This window comes from Podarcis melisellensis (assembly GCF_964234715.1).
Source record: "Podarcis melisellensis genome assembly, chromosome: 7".
NCBI classification, from domain to species: Eukaryota; Metazoa; Chordata; class Lepidosauria; order Squamata; family Lacertidae; genus Podarcis; species Podarcis melisellensis.
Genome location: NC_138539.1, coordinates 23,761,677 through 23,781,096, shown reverse-complemented (window position 1 = coordinate 23,781,096; position 19,420 = coordinate 23,761,677). Strand labels below are relative to the sequence as shown.

Sequence of the window (19,420 nt, the reverse complement as noted above, 5' to 3'; positions counted from 1 at the left end):
ATTTCTGGAAGCCTCAGATGGACATCTACCTCCAGGCTGATCTGTCCAGTACTTGGTATGGGATAAATGGACACCATAAGAGCAATTTCTGGAGTTAGGCAGTACAACCACTAGGCTACTAAAAAATAAGCCATACTCTGATTAATCTGGAAGAGAGTTCTTAATCTGATTTTCAGAATAACAGCTAAACAGGCCTTCCACTGATATCTATTCGAGAAAACTTTAATTCAAGACTTAACAGTCAAGCAAATAAAGAAAACAGAGACAATATTGGCAAGCCTGTGTGTTAATTCTAAAACACACACACATATATACATGAGTGGAAGACTGCTGAAGACTGTAGCCACAATCCTAAGCATAGTTACTCAAAAGTAAACCCCCTCCAAGTTCAGTAGGACATTATCTAGTAAGTGAGTTTAGAAATGCAACCTAGCAAAGCTAGAATGAATAGTATGACAAATTGAGGCATAGATGGAAAATAACTTTTATTCAAAATGTTTGGTAACAAACAATTGTTTTTTCCAGAGTTTGGGGCAACTGTACTTTAAAACTTTTATATACAAGACAGGAAACAAACCATAAACCAAGCTGGGTTAAAATTTCACTAAGGTTAATAATAATCAACTCTACTAGATTTATTGCAAGTTATAGTAAAATAAATACTTTACCAAATATGTATGTCTTCAGTGGAAATAAAAGTTAAGGACATTAATAGTATATGATTCAGTAAATATTAATAAATATGAACTAATAAAAGGCCAATTGCATATAAATTCTAACCCCATATTCAGTTTGTAGCACATAGCTTGTTGTTTGATCCAATAAACAACTTTTCAAAGTTGCTATATTCATTTCTGTACATATACAATTCCAATGGCATGTTTTGTGTGCCACTTTGCAGTCTGATTTAAAGGTGTATTAACTGTAGTTTAGTTTAACAAAATAAAATAAAACTGAGAGATTCAATTCAGTTCCATCTTTCTGGAGTAAAAGGCTATTGTGAAACTGAGTGGTTGAGTGTGGACATATATATCCTCGCTTCATAAACTGTGCTTGCATATTCCATCTTCATATCTCCCATTCCTTCTTTGGTACACCATGACTAACCTGAGAAGTCTTCCATGAAACTTAGTCCCATTATTTCCAAACTGAGAATCTATAGTTAACTGGTTTGGAACAAGTCATGATCTGAAACCACAGTTTGTAGTTGATTTAACATACTGGCTTGTTCCAAGCCTGGAAATCATATGTTCTCAAACCGGACAGAGCAAGAAACTATGGTTAACTTCCTGGATTAATCAAGGGATGCTGAAAAGCGAGGAAAAAAGGGGCAATATAAGGCAGGAGTATGTTTGTTTATTATGCAGATCTTTGTACATTCAAAATGGGTCAGTATGTGAACATAGATTTTCCAGATTCTTTGCATGTGTATTGACCTGCTCACTGGTTCTTTAATACTGTCTTTCCGGGTTACAGTGTGCAACAGTAATCAAAGCAACATCAAGCGAGGAAGTCAGAGAATGTCTGATTGGTCAAAGTCAATTATGTATAAGGCACACCAGAGGAAGAAAAGGCTGATGCCCACAGTGATCTTTTTAGTAATTCACTTTGCTTAATTGAAAAAGTTGTGACTTATAAATTCATTAAAAACTTTAAGACTTTGGTGCTGCTCTGAAAAACTGATGGGGGCCTCTCTTGACACCCCTTGATATAATGAAGCCGAGTAACAGAGGCACTCACCTTTTTAGTAAACCCAGTGGAGGACAAGTGACTTGCTGTTAGTGGTGGGGGTTCTCACTGAACTAAAGCAGAAGCAATAAACAGTGCTGCTATTTCAGTATGGAAAAGCCTTTCTCAGGGCAGAAGCACAATTGGACCCATGCATTCCATTCCCAATGCCCACAGCCTCCTAGCTTTTGTACGGCCATGCATTAGCTAGGAGCTGCATCAAGGAATTATTCTTTACTGTAAATATATATGTGCAGCTCTGCACTGTTCATCTCAAACAGGATGTTGCAAACACATGCTAGCTACTATAGTGGAGGATGATCATACTGCCAATGAAGCAGTGTGCATGATTCTTCTGTACTGTAGATTATTATAAAGCATATAAAAAGAACGGTTCCGGAAGTCACGCCGTAATTACCTATAATTAACAACAAATCTGTATTTTATTTAACAAAAGGTTTTAGAAATCTGATTTACAACTAAATGACCAACTATACTTTCACAGAACATCACAACGACTCTGATGTGATGAAAAATAGTGGCATACCAGGAGCACACAATTCCAATCAAGGTATTTATTCCAATCAAGGTTTGCAACCACAACTTTCCCCGCTTCCTTCACAAAAGCAATTCAGGGTTTGAAAGAGCATTTCAGGAAAATATAAATTATATTATATTATTTTAAGGACAGGTACACAGAGCATGTTCTAAGATCATACTCAGCTGAAACTTAAAGATATGGTCTCTCTCTCTCTCTGCTGATCATTTCTTTTGACTGCTTAAAGGTTTTTCGGAATGTGTGCTGTATGGTTTGCCTGTCTGCAACGCACGCTACAAATGGAGTATCTGGTGTAAAGCCCAGAAATATTTGCAGAATAATATCTACATAGTGGTCACTAATAAAAACTTTACCAGCACTGTGTACAAGTCATTGTCAATAATAGCACATGTTCCGGGAGGTATAGAAACACCACAGCTACATTAATTGTTAGTCAGGGGGGAAAGTCAAGATGAAATAAACCTGTAGTCAATGTGAAAGTAATTATACAATGGCTTATGAAATGGATTGCACAGTTGTACAGAAGGAGCTTACTATACTGATTGCAATAGGATACTTCTCCCCTACCGTATATAAGCACAAATCAAGGACTGGAAAAAGTAATAGCAACTTATTAAGAGGCAAACAGCCTGGTTTCCTGGCTGGCTAAGAAAAGCTCCTGCTGCCACAGGGAAAACTCTAGCTGCCATGGGACCTCACACTTGTGGGTTACATGAGAAGTGCTTCTTCGCACAGCCCATGGTTAAACTATGGAATTCATCAGCTACAAGATGTGGTGATGCTACCACCTTAGATGGCTTTAAAAGGAGCTTTGACAAACTGATGGGAGGGTAAGGCTGTCAATGGCTAGATGCTGTCTCCGGGATCAGAGGCAGAGAAGGTTGCAGCTGACCTTGCGTCCTGCTTGTGGGTGTCTAATGGGCATCTGATTGGCCACTGAGAGAAACAGGATCTTGGACTAGGGCTCTACTTGCACTAAGCAAAACCCGTTGAGGTTGCACTGTTCCAAGAAAACCCCAGACAACAGGGCTGCAGTACTTGTGCTGGTAGCAAACCTGTTACTTTGCAAAAGCCAGATTGCCTAACAGTTACGGGAATTTTGGTGTGCTTTTTATTGCCACACGCACACTGTTATGCAAGGCTACCTGTCTCTTAGGATACTGCATTTTTCTCGCAGTGGTACTTCCCTACAGAAAATGTATTTCCTATAAGAAAATACAACTGCAAATATGCAGTTAGGATATTTAAAACGTACTGATATGCTCTGTCTCCTTAGGGGGATTATTAAATTAGGATTCCTATTTATTGCTCACAATGCAGCAAGGTAATTAAGGCCACAACACTATGACCACTTACATGGGAATAAGACCCATTGAACTCAATGGGACTTACTTCTGAGTAGACATGGATAGGATTGCGCTGTAAGATACATACTTGCCTGGGAGTTTTCCCACAGCTATTTCCTTTGCTTGAACAGCAAAATGCAAAATGCATTTTAAAACTCAGCAGTTTGTTTTTTTAAATGGCTTTGGCATTTGTTGTGAAAAGCTGCCAAAAAGGAGAAATACTAAGGGGGGGGGCACCTGTGCATGCTTGTAGCTATGGACCAGAATAATTTTCTTTGGCTTTTCAATTAGTGTTTCTTAACGTATGTTTATAATAAAAATATTTCCAATACAAGGAGGAAAAAATGGGTGAGGGTATTGAAAAAATAAGCAAGAGTTCAAAATGGTCCATTTAGTGTAACAGTATTTTTTTTTAACTGTGGAACCAAGTAGGATATTAAAATAGAGTTTATAAATGAAAAGCAAAGGCAGGCAAAAATGTGAAACAAAAATGAGTGACCTGAATTTTTCCTGCATAATGCGGGGGGGGGGGGGAGAGAGACAGAGAGAGAGAGAAAACTACCTAGGCACTTGTCCCTTATTTTGTAGGATCCTTTTCAACAAAAAGCGAAAGTGGCAAGCTTAGGGGGAAACCTGCTGGGGAGGTTTCATATTCAAATCTTTGGGTGATGAATGGAAGTTGTTTAAGAGTGCATAACCCCCATTCATATATATTTAAAAAATTGCACAGGAAAACCTTTTAGTGGATTGTGCCCTATGTCCCTACGTGAGCATTTTCTCTAGCACTGCCAGTGTTATCACTAACCCCCCAAAATCTCCACAGTGCTTAAAACGCATGAACTTCAAGCTCAAAGAAAAGAAGAACCAAAAACAAAACCATGAATCCCAAGTGTGCACTTACAAGCCAAGTAGAGCTAACACGCGAAACCTGAGCCTGATCTTAATATATCGTCGTAACTTTTGTTTAGAGTGTGGCCGCACACATACATTTTACTTACTCTATCACGGCTTCCACTATTAGTATCTGCAATCACTATTTATAGCTAAGAAGCATCAAGCATCAAAATAAATAAGATCACCTACGCATATACAATAAATATGCTTTTAAATGGAGGAAAATATATTGCAACTTAAGGCCCTGCATTATTGTGCAATTAGGAGATAGTTTTAGGTCTTACCAGGAACTAGACACTACTCCTTATTGTACAACACACATCATTACTGCAACATAGCCAAGTAAAATATCAGGAAGTGGAATGTGAAATTTCTATTGTATTAAAACATAAAAATAGGACAGAATTTTCACTCAGGCTGCCAAACATACAATGTGCCTTCTTTAAGGACTTCAGCTTAAGTTGTTGTGAAGCTCAAAGTCGCAAGTTTTCAAGACTTGTAGTTATGTACAGTTTTCACCAGTGTCCACTTCGCTTTGCTGCATTATCTTGCAATGTAGGAAGATCAGAAGTTCTGTTGCCTTCGTTTTTTTGCATCCATAGCATCCAAAATCGGCTGCCTCTTGGCTGTGTATCTCTGACGAAGTTCTTCAATTTCTCGTTCCATCATTGGATCCAAAGCTTTTAACCTCATCTGCAGCTCTTCCAAACTCAGGTTTTTCAACTATCCAGATAGGAAAACAAAAACAAAAGCCATAAAGCTTATTTAAAATAAGAGTAACTTAAGCTCGAGCAATAGCTGTGCACAATGCAGCAAAATGCATAACAAATAACCTAACACTTGACAACATATGAGCATATGAGGTTCCCCAGTATCTTAGCTTGTTTTTAGCTCCAGTTTTCATATAGTTTAATGGTTAACAAACCATGAGTTAACCACAAGTGGTCCTACAGAAGATCAAACAAACCATGGCTTTTTCGCCGATTGGTTTGGTTTGCCATTTCTCTCACCTCGTGCCTTTGTAGTTTTCATAAGTATGTGGCAGGGATGTCCAACTCCCAAGAGACTGCGATTTACTCCCAGGAAAAAATAAATGGCAGTGATCTACCCAATGGTGGGGGGGAGAAGATCAAAGTTGTGAGCTTTTTTTAAGGGCGCACATTGAAGTTATTTATCTTTTTGGAAGGTGCCAAATTTGCAGTCCTAATATGATAACGGGAACACCAAATAATGCTTACCAAAAAAAGAGCAGGGCAGCAATAACTCCAAAAAAAGAGCAGGGCAGCAATAACTCCAACTCCAATCCTGCACGAATGAATGACACAGCAAGGGGCCAGGCCGGAAATGAGCTAACAGTTGACCGCGATCAACCAATATCACTGGCGATCGACCTGGCGATCGCCGTCGACCGGTTGGACATCCGTGGTATATGGGATGGGGTGCTCAAACAAAGCATGGTTAAGTAAGGGTTTTGAGTTTACATGTAATGCTAAATCACAGTTGGAACAAACCAAGGTTTGTTAACCAACAACAAACCATGGTTTCATACTGTGGTTTGTTGATAGTGTACAAACAACAGTTCAGCTTCTGGCCTAGGTTCACATGCTATCTAAAAATCTGGGAGCTTGTCATGCCTAGTTTGGCCCTAAGGCAGCTCTGTATGTTAGGAGGCAGGAACTTCTAACTTTATTGTGACGCGGAAAGCAACCATTTACTCTTGCCTTACTCCTAATTTGTTTCCTATTATCTTTGCTAGCAGTGAATGGTCTACTCACTGCTATACAGAAACAGCAAGCTATTTTCAACATGCTCATATGGGCCTTCTGACAAAAATTCAGATCCTTCACTGGGTCACTGTTGCACCTACTCAAGGCAAGTTGCCTTGGATGATCAAAACTGCCCAAAAACAATGGTCTGGATTCAGAAAAAGGAGACTGTTAAAATCAACTTCCTTCCTCTCAGGGCAGTAGTACATTAGCATTTTTGCAAAAGGAGCGCTTGATTAATTTCTCAGGAGCTATCCAAACATTAATAATAATGAGGGCTATTTACAAAGAAAATGGCTCATTTGCATGCTGGCTAGCTGCAGTGAAGCTGGATTCTTGCCAGCAAGTGGGGGGGGTGCTTTACGTGGGGGCTCCTCCACCTGTACTTGCAGGAAATAGTACAGTTTCAAAACGGGAAAAGAACCCTGGGGTTCATATTTATTACATCATCCACCAGAGCTGCTGTGTGTGCAGGCATACCAATCAGGTTTTGCTGGTGGTAAAATTTTGCCTGTTTTAGGGGAAACAAACCATCTAAAAGAATAAAGACAAAATCATACCCTTATATGGAGGGAAAACAACAACACAAGTTTGATTTTGCAGTAAATTCCCTGACATTTTGAACACATGGGCCTAAGAAAGAAGCAAATGAATAAAAACATGGTATCTGAATTGACCTGGTTGTGAATCAATACTGAATTCAGTGTATTCTTCCATCATCAAAGTCGGACCTCTTTCTGTTGAGGATATAAATATTATCTTCAACCTTTACTTCTATTGTCATCTGCAGCATACAGATTCGCAAGAACCATGCGTGTTGGGCAAGCAAAATACCACGTGGTCCTGTAGTACAGCAATGTACACAAGAGTGCTTTAGGATTGGGTACAAGTACCCTACCCAGTAGATCTCGAAAATCTGCCACTGGCAGGCAGTCCTGTCGCATTTCCAGAGATTCACCGGTCTATGCCTACTACAATGAAAAGGGCCAAAACGAGCCATGTCAGGGACATGTCAAGAGAGGAGGGGTAGTAACATGACAAGAACAACTGTAGTACACAATCATTTAAATATTTTAAAACAGAACAGCTAAAATAATAACATTATACAGAGGTTCGACAATAATGCTAGTCAAGACCCAGGGCAAAACTCATGTCCCCAAAGTCAGGGTGAACAAAAATGATTTCAGTTGACATCTGAAACTTAGCAGAATTTAGAATGATCACCCTTCCCCAGGGACTGCAGTGCTGTTTTTGACCTCTGAGAAGGTCCGGTCTTTAGTCACCACATCATGGGCCACTCCTGTTGGTAGGAGCACATGTGGGACCTCCTCAGTCAATCGCAAAGCACAGGCTGGGAAGGTGATCGTTCAAGTTCTTGGATCCTGAGCCATGAAGGGCTTTGTGTACTAATACCTACACCATGAATACTGATCACAGACTGGGAGCCAGTGCAGTGTTTTAAGGATCAGTGTTATATGACCCCATTTAGCTGCTTTACTTAATAGTCAATAAGTGGCATTCGGCATAAGCTGCAACTTCTAGATATTCTTCAAGGGTTGCCCAATATAGAGGGCATTGCAGGAACTGAGCATAGGCATTCCTCACCACCAAGGACAGTTGTGTTTCCTTTTAAGAACCCCCAAGCTATGTATAACCTTTTCCTTCAGGGGAAGTAAAACACCTCCCAGGATAGGCCACCTTCCTAATTCCTGGACTTGAGAACCACCCACCCACAACATTAGGTAGATAGAAATAAAAAATAGCCAATGTTCATGCTGTCAACCATGATTTGTGCATACCTCATTTCAAAGGGGCCAGTCAAAATATGTGCTTTGCCTCAATAGAATGTTTTTTGGCTTGATGTGCACATGTGTGTGTGCATACATGTGTGTGTACACCTGAAACAATGTTATTGTTAACAGGCACTCTCAGAAACTACACCTTCCATGAATAAAGGATTAAGCAGAATGCACGAACAAATCGACTTTACTAAAGGCTCTCATGCAGAAAATGTACAAACATTTATTAAAACATTCAAGCTCATAGCTCATTCGCTTCCACTTTCTGTTTGCTATTAATTAAGTAAAAGCTACAAATAAAAACCCGTAAAACCCTTGGTTCAGCTTGGGAAGGGTAGGCTAAAGCTATTGATTTGATTATTTTCGTCATGATTACTTAGGAAGGATTAAACAGAAACTCTGTTTCCTGCTGAACAAAACTCTCTGGCATCGAATAGGCCATTGCTTCATCAGATAAAAACAATTTCCTGGTGAAGCTACTCTGTAGTCCAAAAATATCCTTTGTCTACAAAATTGAAAACACATATCATACTTTAATTATGTTGTTACACTAGAAAACAATTCTGGAATGCCAAAAAGTCCTTTGTTTTTGTAAAATATCAATTGAAACAATGAAATTGCTGTTGAGAATCTCCTAGGGCAATCAACTTCTGCTACAAGAAGAGAGTGTAGAAGCATTCTCTTCCTGTGAAGGCCGCGGGAAATAGAGAAGTTCTTTAAATGACATTTTTATAGCTTTTTTAAAAACCCGACTAACCACAACAACTCACACAGACCCATGTATCTTTCCTAAATCAGACAACAGCACTTGGTGCTACCTATCCCAGCTATGAAACCATTTTCCCTTTCAATATTTTTCAGGACTGAAAGTCCACAATCCAATAATCCAGCGGTTGGGCAATGTAAACTACTGGCCAATGTGAAGAAAACAGCAAACACAGCACAGAGCAATGTTCATTACTATTCTGTAAGAAGACATGTAAATCTTGCACATAGGCCTTCAAGGCTTTTGTGTACCTCCCATCAGAAATTTTTTGGTCTTATCTGCAGGTAAAGGTAAAAGGTAAAGGTACCCCTGCCCGTACGGGCCAGTCTTGACAGACTCTGGGGTTGTGCGCCCATCTCACTTAAGAGGCCAGGGGCCAGCGCTGTCCGGAGACACTTCCGGGTCACGTGGCCAGCGTGACATCGCTGCTCTGGCGAGCCAGAGCTGCACACGGAAACGCCGTTTACCTTCCCGCTGGTAAGCGGTCCCTATTTATCTACTTGCACCCGGGGGTGCTTTCGAACTGCTAGGTTGGCAGGCGCTGGGACCGAGCAGCGGGAGCGCACCCCGCCGCAGGGATTCGAACCGCCGACCTTTCGATCGGCAAGTCCTAGGCGCTGAGGCTTTAACCCACAGCGCCACCTGTGTTATCTGCAGACAGCACACTAAATTTAGGCAGTGGTCTTCCCCCACGTGCATGTTCTTTGGGTTACAGTGACCAAGTCCACCTAGTTAAGGTTCATCTCATCTTGCCTTCAATGGCAGTCCCTTGAAGATCATTATATTACATCCTTATTTGCTCCCCTTTTTTCAAAATCTGCAGAAGAACAGACCTTACTATTTTCCGGTTAAAATGGTCCGTGGCCTAAATAGGTAACTTTCCTTGATATAGCTGATGGCCATTTCTGGTCTCTCTCCTGCTGTTTTTATAAAATAGATGCAGTACCCCCAATATATATATATATATATATATATATATATATGAGAAATGGAGCACTTAAGAAGGGCCACTACTGTTTTTTCCTTCTTCTGCATTAAAGGGTAGAGAAAGGACAAATTACATAAACATTCATTTGTCATTTGTTTCTGGAAGCTAACTAGTGTAGTTCATAATATTAATGCCGCACGTTTTGAAAGTAAATGCTAGCTGGGAAGAGACAGAATTGTGGAAATGAGTCATTTTCCTCTTTGGAATCAGCAATATGTGTTTTCAAAAAACCCTCCAAAGCAACGCTTGTAGTATTCAAGTGCCAGGGAGGTGGGCAGAACCAAAATACAAGGGAAGCCAACATTTGAGTGAAAAGTGGCACAATGTGATGCACACAGATAGACTGTTTTGTTAACAGCAGCAATGGATTTATGAAATTAAACATGGAGCTCCATAGCCAAGAGCAGATTGTTAAAAATGACATTTAAAAAATGTTAGATTTCAAGTAGAGCAACATACCCCAACTCATCCTGACATGGTTTGAAAATTTCCCAAGATACTGCTCATGAAAATTTTACCCAAACCCGGCAATGCATTTTTTTCTTGTGATAATGAGCACAGGATTCTAAAATTTAAACTAAACAGAATTATCCACAGTTGAGAGCTTGGCTGAATATTGTATTTAAGAATAGTACTGTGATCCCCATTTTCACTAAATTTTGCATTTTGCAACAATCCTGCCTTCTATATGCTGCCCCTTCCAGCGCAATGAGACAGAAGTCAATTAATTACTTACATGAAACAAACGAAGTTATGAATTAAATATTGCATCTTATATGCAAACTATTTAAAGAAATTTCCATGCCTGGAACCCCAATGGAAGAGTTGAATGATATTAAAATTACAATATACTTAACAGTAATAACCTTTGCTTAAAAGCAGAAATCTCTTCATTATCTAAATGATCCAATTTGCCCTGCCTTCAAGAGCCAACTTGTTTCTTCTGCAAAACACTATTAGGAAGGTGATACCAACTAGCATCTCCCTGGTAGCCTCTGCAAGCAACAGCCAATGAACTGGGAAGATGGTAGGGAAATGCTAAAACGGAATGATGTTTTTTGTCATGATTTTATATTAATAGACATTACTAGGTAGATGTGGGGTTTGGTAGCAGTCATGGCTAGCATAACATCCCATTAGGCCTTCATTTCATCCACAGCGGGTGGCGCTGTGGTCTAAACCACAGAGCCTAGGACTTGCCAATCAGAAGGTTGGCAGTTCAAATCCCTGCGACGGGGTGAGCTCCTGTTACTCAGTCCCAGCTTCTGCCAACCTAGCAGTTCAAAAGCATGTCAAAGTGCAAACTCCAGCAGGAAGGTAAACGGCGTTTCCGTGCGCTGCTCTGGTTCGCCAGAAGTGGCTTAATCATGCTGGCCACATGACCCAGAAACTGTACGCCGGCTCCCTTGGCCAGTAAAGCGAGGTGAGCACCACAACCCCAGAGTCATCCACGGCTGGACCTAACAGTCAGGGGTCCCTTTACCTTTACCTCATCCTCAAAACTATCCTGAAAGGTATGTTAAGGCCAAGACACTAAGTGAGTTTCATGGCTGAACGGGGACTGGAACCCACAGTTCCCTTGTTCAGCACATAATGGTTGCCAAAGCATTCCATGTCTGAAAAACATTCAAAAACGTGAACAAATTTTTCAAGTTTAGGACATTTGTCTAGGTAGTTAGAAAATGTGACAGTTGTATACCATCTCAGCATATCAGAATAGTTTTCTACTTACCATCATAGCTTTAGCCAAACAAAGCTGAAGTCATCCAGAATTCAGCTAGGATTGGGTTTTAAAGTTTTATATACAAGGTGGTTAGCATGGTCTCATAGGGGGGGAAAGGGGGGGACTGTAATAACTAGTTAGTGATAAATTAAGTAGACTCTGATTGGAGTTGTATACTATTTGCCTCTATTCATCCATGTTACAGCAGATTTCCAGGGAAAGAAAGAAAAAATAAATAAATGCTAAGTTAGAGATTAGTAAAATGTCCAGAGATTAGAAAAAAGGACCTGAAGAAAAATTGGTGCAACTCCTATTTTTGGATCAGCTTGGATTAGATCACGAAATAAAATGTCCATAGTGCTACTAGTTTTATCTATATATTTTGAACCCACTTATGAATGTCTTGTTAAAGAAAGTTATTTAACTCCAGGGAGACATTTCTTTCTGGTCAGTTAGGCAGAAGGTTGGGTATTCACCCTTCCCAGCATGCAAACAAGTATTGAGGTCTTTTGCACTGCATCTTATCAAAAATAAGTCCACACTTTTAGCCTATGTTTTAGACTATTACAAAACTTTTGAGAAATTTCTTCTTAAAATCTGAGTATGTCATACTTTTACTTCAAAGGAAGCAAGGCATTCTCTATGATATAAAATACCGTTTGATTAGATGTGGCTAGTTATCAAGTAAGAAATCAGATCAATTTTGAGTTAGACAACTATGAATCAAATCAAAGCAATTGCCATCCCCGGTAACACAAATACTGGTTAATTCTTGTCAATCCTACAACTTTTTGATTTGATTTATTTAGTCCCACCAACATAAAGATACTGGGAGGCAAAGCCCAGAAATTGCTTGAACCTCTTTGTTTGCAGTCTTGAAACACACTTACTTGGAAGTAAGCCTCAGTGAATCCAGTGGGATTGATCTCTGAGTAACCATGCATAGGATCACACTGGCAATCAATACACCAATTGTCACTGAGGAATTCCAAGATGCTTATGAATCTCCAAATAGTTTTTAAAATGTTGCTCACTTATTGTTTAAAACAACAATGGCAGGAATGCACAGAAGCTCCAGCCCATTTCAGCAACATTCACAAATAATCGATGTTCTGATTTTAGATTAGATACTGTTATTAAATGGAAGACATGGAAGGCATCAGTTAACATTTCCAAAATAACTGGTGTTTAAATTTTTAAACAAAACAGACATTCACTAAGAAACAAATTATATAGACAGTGTTTTGTTTGCTTCAAACACAATTTCTTCCTAGCAACTGTTTAAATGAATCTCACAGATGCTACAGGCTTTATTAGAGGCCTTTGATTTAAAAAATATGGATAGCTAATACTGTATTTCTGAGTCATCTATTTTCCCATCTGCTAGTAATTCCAACAATGTGAACTATCAACATAACGACTAACAATAATTTTCTATGGCAATTGCAATGGTGGGTTGCCTGTAGCACTTTCTAAGATTTAACTAGTGCATGCCTCAGATTGTTTTGAGTTGTTAATAGATTCAAGTAACAGGCAGCCTTTTCTTTCTTTCCAAATCTCCATTCTAGTTCATTCCTTTGCTGCTTGTAAGAAGAATATGGTTTTATTTTATGGAGTTTAGTCCATCAAGGAGCTCATTTTATTAAAAACTGTGCTTGAAACAAGGAAAAGCAAGTTGAAGGTCAAGCAGTTTATTTCTTGATCTGAGGTCAAAAGCCTACAGCCAGAACCTGCTTATTGATAATGCCATTAGTCTCATCCAGCCAAGGACATTTCTACAAGAGTTCACACGATAACAGCTAACTGTGGCTGAGGTGACAGGGATAATGATGTAAATAAAAGCATGGCGCTATTAGATCTTTTAAAAAGCAGTATGTTCTAAAGATTTACTGACAATAGGGAAGCACAGTACTAGCATTAACTGCAGCTGCAACCCAGAAACACAGGCACCCGACAAAGAAGCCGCCCACACAATTCTGCCAGGATGTGTCCAATGCACCTATTCACCTGAAAGGTGTTTGGGGCTGTCTATCTGCATTGATAACAACTGTTTTCTGATGGAACTGATGGAAGGCTGACCTCTGTCAACGGTGCACAGTAGGGGCAAGGGGTAAATTTAGTTAATCCTCATATATACAGTGGTACCTCGGGTTACAGACGCTTCAGGTTACAGCCTCTGCTAACCCAGAAATAGTACCTCGGGTTAAGAACTTTGCTTCAGGGTGAGAACAGAAATCGCACGGCCGCGCGGCAGCAGCAGGAGGCCCCATTAGCTAAAGTGGTACCTCAGGTTAAGAACAGTTCCAGGTTAAGAACAGACCTCCAGAACGAATTAAGTTCTTAACCCGAGGTACCACTGTAAAGATTTACACTGATCTGTTACTTTCCTCAGTATATTGTGCATGGTTCCTAATCTGCTATCAGGAACTCCATCCAGCCTCAAGGGCTGGCTACAAATCTATTATTGCAAACCCTGCACATTACTTTTTGGATCATGCATAGGGCACATCTTCCATGCGTTCTAATATGTAAAATGGCTTTAACTGCAACCAGGAATGAAGCTGCAACTATGGCAGGAAAACCATGTGAATTCTGGAGGAGTCCAGTAAATTGGTGAGAAAAAGGGATGGAAAGCAAAGTCATTAGACTTCAAAGACAAAACCCAAGATGAATTAGTAGAGCAAGTTGCTGCAATAAAAATCTTTTCATTAGCAAATTGAGCACATTAATCTGCAAGCTAAATCAACATGAGTCTCTGTGATGGCCTTATTACAAAGGCCACCGATCCCAAAACCACATTATAATAGACTCTTTCTCAATCCCTCCCGCGTTCAATAAATATACTGAGTAGTGTAAGATATTCAACTGGATTATACTGAAATATAAATTAAGGCTAAGCTTTCACTCCAAATCTATAGCAAAAAGAAGAGAGACTTGCCTAAGGTCACTTAATAAAGAGAGATTCAAACCAGTGACTTCCAGATTCACAGCTCAGTTAGCACACATTTAGATTAAGAGTTAGAAATAACTAAGCAAGCAAGCCTTGCATTACGGAGACTGTACGGTATTTCAATAGATCATCAAGTTAGCTTGCAGCTTGGCTCAGCATAAAGTTGTCACAGTATAATTTTCAAAATTATAGTTTACTACTATACTGTTATTTCTCCAAGTAGAAATTCAAGATTTGTTAAGTTTCTCAAACATAAAATGGAGGGGTGTCAATAATATTATAGATCAACAGAGAAATAGTAATGCTTGCGAAATAGAGTATTCTGAAATAGGTGGCTAAAATTACTGCTCTATGTTGCATTTCTTAATACTGTTAAAGTTTGTTTGAAATTCCAGCCCAGTTGATACCTCAGCATACAGCTGTCAACACCTGAAGTTGAGCTGAAAGCAAATAATTTTGTCTCAGATATGTTAAAAATGTCTAATAAGGCTTTCTTCAAAAGGCTTTGCAGTCCAAGAGTATCCTTCCCTCCTGGGCGACCTTCCAAGAGCCATGTGCCATGTGGTGGGCAGGGCCAGAGAAACAAAACGGGCAGAGATACCGCTTGCCCGAGAAACTTTTTTTTTAAAAAAAAAAATCACAACAGAAATTAAATGCCAAGACAGTTCTACAACTGAAATGCTACTTAAAGACTTTTGAAAATAGAAGAATTTGCTTCTTTTTTCAACTTAACATAGCCATACATTCAGCCTTTATTGACATAATTTAGACAATAAAATCATAAAAAAACATCAATAAAACATTAACTTAGATAGTCAATTGTTATGCCTGAACAATCTGTGATTAGCATTAACTATGGTTTACTGAAACAAACCAACTTCAATCCTTGCCTTTTTTTAAAAACACCAACCATGTAATTAATATTAGCCACAGCTGAACGTTAAGACATGAGAAATGGCAATTAGTTAAAAATGGAAGTGGATTATTACTATCTCCTCCTTGTGACTACACCAGCAGAGAAGATAGGAGAGGACAGGAATGCATGAGTCCAAGACTTCTACACAACACTAAATTATGGTCTAGTGTTATGTGTGAACTAGGCCATTAAAAGGGATGCCATTTAAACTGCCTTAAAAATTCTGAAACAACCAGTATTAGAGGCAAGTAGTATTGCATGGGTGGTATTCAACTAAGTTTTACTTGGCGAAGATCCACTAAAATTAATTGACCTAAATTATTAATGCTCATTAATTTCAATGACTCTACTCTGAGTAAAACTTAAGTTGAATAGCCCTGTATTTTCACTTCATTCTCATTAAGAACATCTTCAGAAACCCATGGTGATGGTCCTCTGTTAAGACGTATGTTGTATTTGCATAGTCTATGTAGAAATTATGCAATTAGGGCTACCTATTCTGAATGTGGAATAAGTGAACCAACAACCATAGATGAGTGTTAGGTTACATCAGTGCTTTAGCTGTGAACAACAGAAGTTTGATTCTGAAAGCACAAAATGTTCATCTCCAAAAATGGTTAGCAAAAATTGTTACAGTAAATCTACCTCATAGTAACTAGGAATGCTTGCTGGAGATCTCTCTCAAGTTCTTCTGAAAACTATTTGAATATACGAATGTATCTTAATTACTCCGACAAATCTTGACTTATATGGAAGTAGGAAAAATCAGCACAGTTTAAAATCTGCCAATTTCAGAAGGGTTTAGGAAAACAAAACTTAATTTAGGCAATATTATCTACATATTGTTTGTTAACTGCACTTTATACAGAAAGCCACTGGTGGTCCCTTAGAATATGATCTTTTGTAATAAATATTCCAGATGCCTACCCAAGTCAGTCTACTACTCCTGGATCTTTTTATGCACAAAATATGAGGGGGAAAGGATAGAGGGAAATGAACAGATGATGGAGGGTTGAGTACAGCAGCAAAGGCAGTTAAAAGGAAGGAGTAAGAAGGATGAAAGAAAGGCAGGATGAGAGGGGATGGTGAGCAGACCAACAAGACATGGAGAGGACAGGAGTAACAGTGATGGTGACAAGTGTATGGACTCCATAAGCAGAACAGGGAACAAGCTAGTCAACTACAAAGCTAAGCTATGCTAGGGAATACAACATAGCTACAAGCATTACACTTCAGTGGGACAAGGTCTATGGCTTCTGATGACTTCTGTTTCTATTGTATCTTCTTGCGTTTTTATTGACTTGATTATATGTTTTTAGATTATAGTCTTTTTCTCTATTTTGTTCACCACCCAAAGAGCTCAGTGGCTGAAAGAATAATAAATAAATCCATTTTCCTTCAGAAAAAAAGCTTATGGGTAGAGCAGAAATTCAAATCCAGATATGCAATCATTGTGTACAGCTCAAGTTCATCCTCTGACTGCCTAAGGAGCCCAATCTTTCTTTGCCCTCAAAATTTTCATGGGTGCCTACTTATAAATGATTCACTTGATGCTGATTTCCAAATGACTTCAGGATGGCAAAATGCCCCCAGTGCTGCACCTGGTATGCTTCTTCCCTTCCCAATTCTGTGCTATGTTACAATTCTCACTGGTACGTTACTTCTGACAAGACAGAAGTACTGTTTTGGGGGGACAGGAGGCGGGCAGGTGTGGAGGATTCCCTGGTCCTGAATGGGGTAACTGTGCCCCTGAAGGACCAGGTGCGCAGCCTGGGAGTCATTTTGCACTCACAGCTGTCCATGGAGGAACAGGTCAAATCTGTGTCCAAGACAGCTGTTTACCAGCTACATCTGGTACGCAGGCTGAGACCCTATCTGCCCACAGACTGCCTCGCCAGAGTGGTGCATGTTCTGGTTATCTCCCGCTTGGACTACTGCAGTGCGCTCTACGTGGGGCTACCTTTGAAGGTGACCCAGAAACTACAACTAATCCAGAATGCGGCAGCTAGACTGGTGACTGGGAGTGGCCGCCGAGACCATATAACACCGGTCTTGAAAGACCTACATTGGCTCCCAGTACGTTTCTGAGCACAATTCAAAGTGTTGGTCTGACCTTTAAAGCCCTAAACAGCCTCGGGACAGTATATCTGAAGGAGCGTTTCCGCCCCCATTGTTCAGCCTGGACACTGAGATCCAGCGCCAAGGGCCTTCTGGCGGTTCCCTCATTGCGAGAAGTAAGGTTACAGGGAACCAGGCAGAGGGCCTTCTTGGTAGTGGCGCCCTCCATGTGGAACGCCCTCCCACCAGATGTCAAAGAGAACAACAACTACCAGACTTTTAGAAGACATCTGAAGGCAGCCCTGTTTAGGGAAGCTTTTAATGTTTGATGCATTACTGTATTTTAATATTTTTTTAGGAAGCCGCCCAGGGTGGCTGGGGAAGCCCAACCAGATGTGCGGTGTATAAATAATAAATTATTGTTATTATTAATCTTAATTGAGCCACGGTCAGCGGAACGGTGCCCATTAATCTTGTAGCACACTGCACATTTGGTATTTTAATGGACAACAAGAACAGAGGATCCATAAGGAAGAAAATGCTAAACTATGGTTTTGAACTAAGAATTAAAACTGTTATTATAAAATAACCCCTCAACCAGTTTATACAATAATTTCCATGGGACAAAGTAAGAATGCACTGCTTGCAACTGTTGCTAAATGAAAACAATAGTATTTAACATTTTAGCACAATTATTTAATTAAAATATAATATATGTTGGGATAGACATTTACATATAGGGTTGTGGGGGAAGGGTTCCAAATCCAGAATCATAATACCATTATTATCTGTTATATTTGGCTCTGACTTAAACCCAAATGAGCAATCCATTCACAAGCTCCCATCAGCTGGTAATTGTGATGCTTTATTTAGAATTAATTCTTTGAACGCGGCATATTCTATCTGACAACTTATTCAATGAAGTACAAAATAACATCACTTTGTGTGATTAGCTCCTTTAGATTAAATTCTGTAGATACATTAGTTACTTGGAAGGATGGGGCAGGAATAATACTCAGCTGAAACAAATGTAATACAGGAAAAGCCAGTTTTTGTTTTTCTACATAAAAGCATGAATCATAAGAATATAAAAACGAAGAGGACATAAATATCTTCATTTTCCTGTAGCATTATTGCTCATGAATTGATATACTGATAAAGTCATAAAGGTTTACTTCAAGTCTATAAAACTGGACAGGAGGCAGGTTTATGCCCTACCTAGATGACTGTGATGGCCTGGGAATCTGATTCAGAGGCTGAACCAGAGGAATCCCGGCCTGCACAGGAGGGCCAGCACCTGTGCCGGATCCTCAGGAGCAGACACCAGATGAATCCACTCTGGCTCCGGGGGTGATTGAGGACCCATTGCCGGCAGGTGCTCCTCTCCCAGCCCTGTCAGGGGAAGCTGAGGCGGCCTCTGGGTCCAGTAACCCTCCAGCCTCTCCTGAGCTGCAGAGGCTCAGGGCAGAGAGGCGGAGGGAACTAAGTTCTATCAGGAGGAGTGCCCGCCTTAAGGCCAGGAGAGGCGAGTCACCTGTGGGCTGGGACCGCCCTAGGCCCCAGAGGAGATAAAGGCCAGTCAGCCCAGTCCCAGGTGGTGGGAGGAACATCGTTGGAAACCTGTTTCTGCCAGCACCCAGACCTGTTTTTCCGGAGTTCCCGACCACGCCCGGCTTCTTGCTTTGGACTCCGCTTCGCCCTTGGTGGACAGTCTCCAGACCCTCGACCCAGAACCGGACTCTGACCACGCCTCACGGTACACCCCCCACCCGGGACCAGCACAATAACTGACTGCAATACCCCTCTCATATGCACCCCTGTCGTTTCATTTTCTCTCTCTCTCTGTCTCTGTGTGTGTGTGTGTGTGTGTGTGCGCGCGCGCGCACACACGCTATTCTTTCAAAATGACTGTGGATGTTTTAAAGGA

General features: G+C 40.2%; 1 protein-coding gene across 1 annotated transcript in view; it reads right to left on the bottom strand.

The window, feature by feature from the left end:
• Positions 1–468: 468 nt before the first annotated feature.
• Positions 469–19,420, bottom strand: part of STK3 (serine/threonine kinase 3) — a 111,131-nt gene continuing 92,179 nt past the window's right edge. Inside the window, exon 11 of the mRNA XM_081919784.1 lies at positions 469–5,250. Coding sequence (XP_081775910.1) covers positions 5,092–5,250 — 159 coding nt within the window. The 3' untranslated portion in view covers positions 469–5,091. The remainder of the gene's footprint in view (positions 5,251–19,420) is intronic.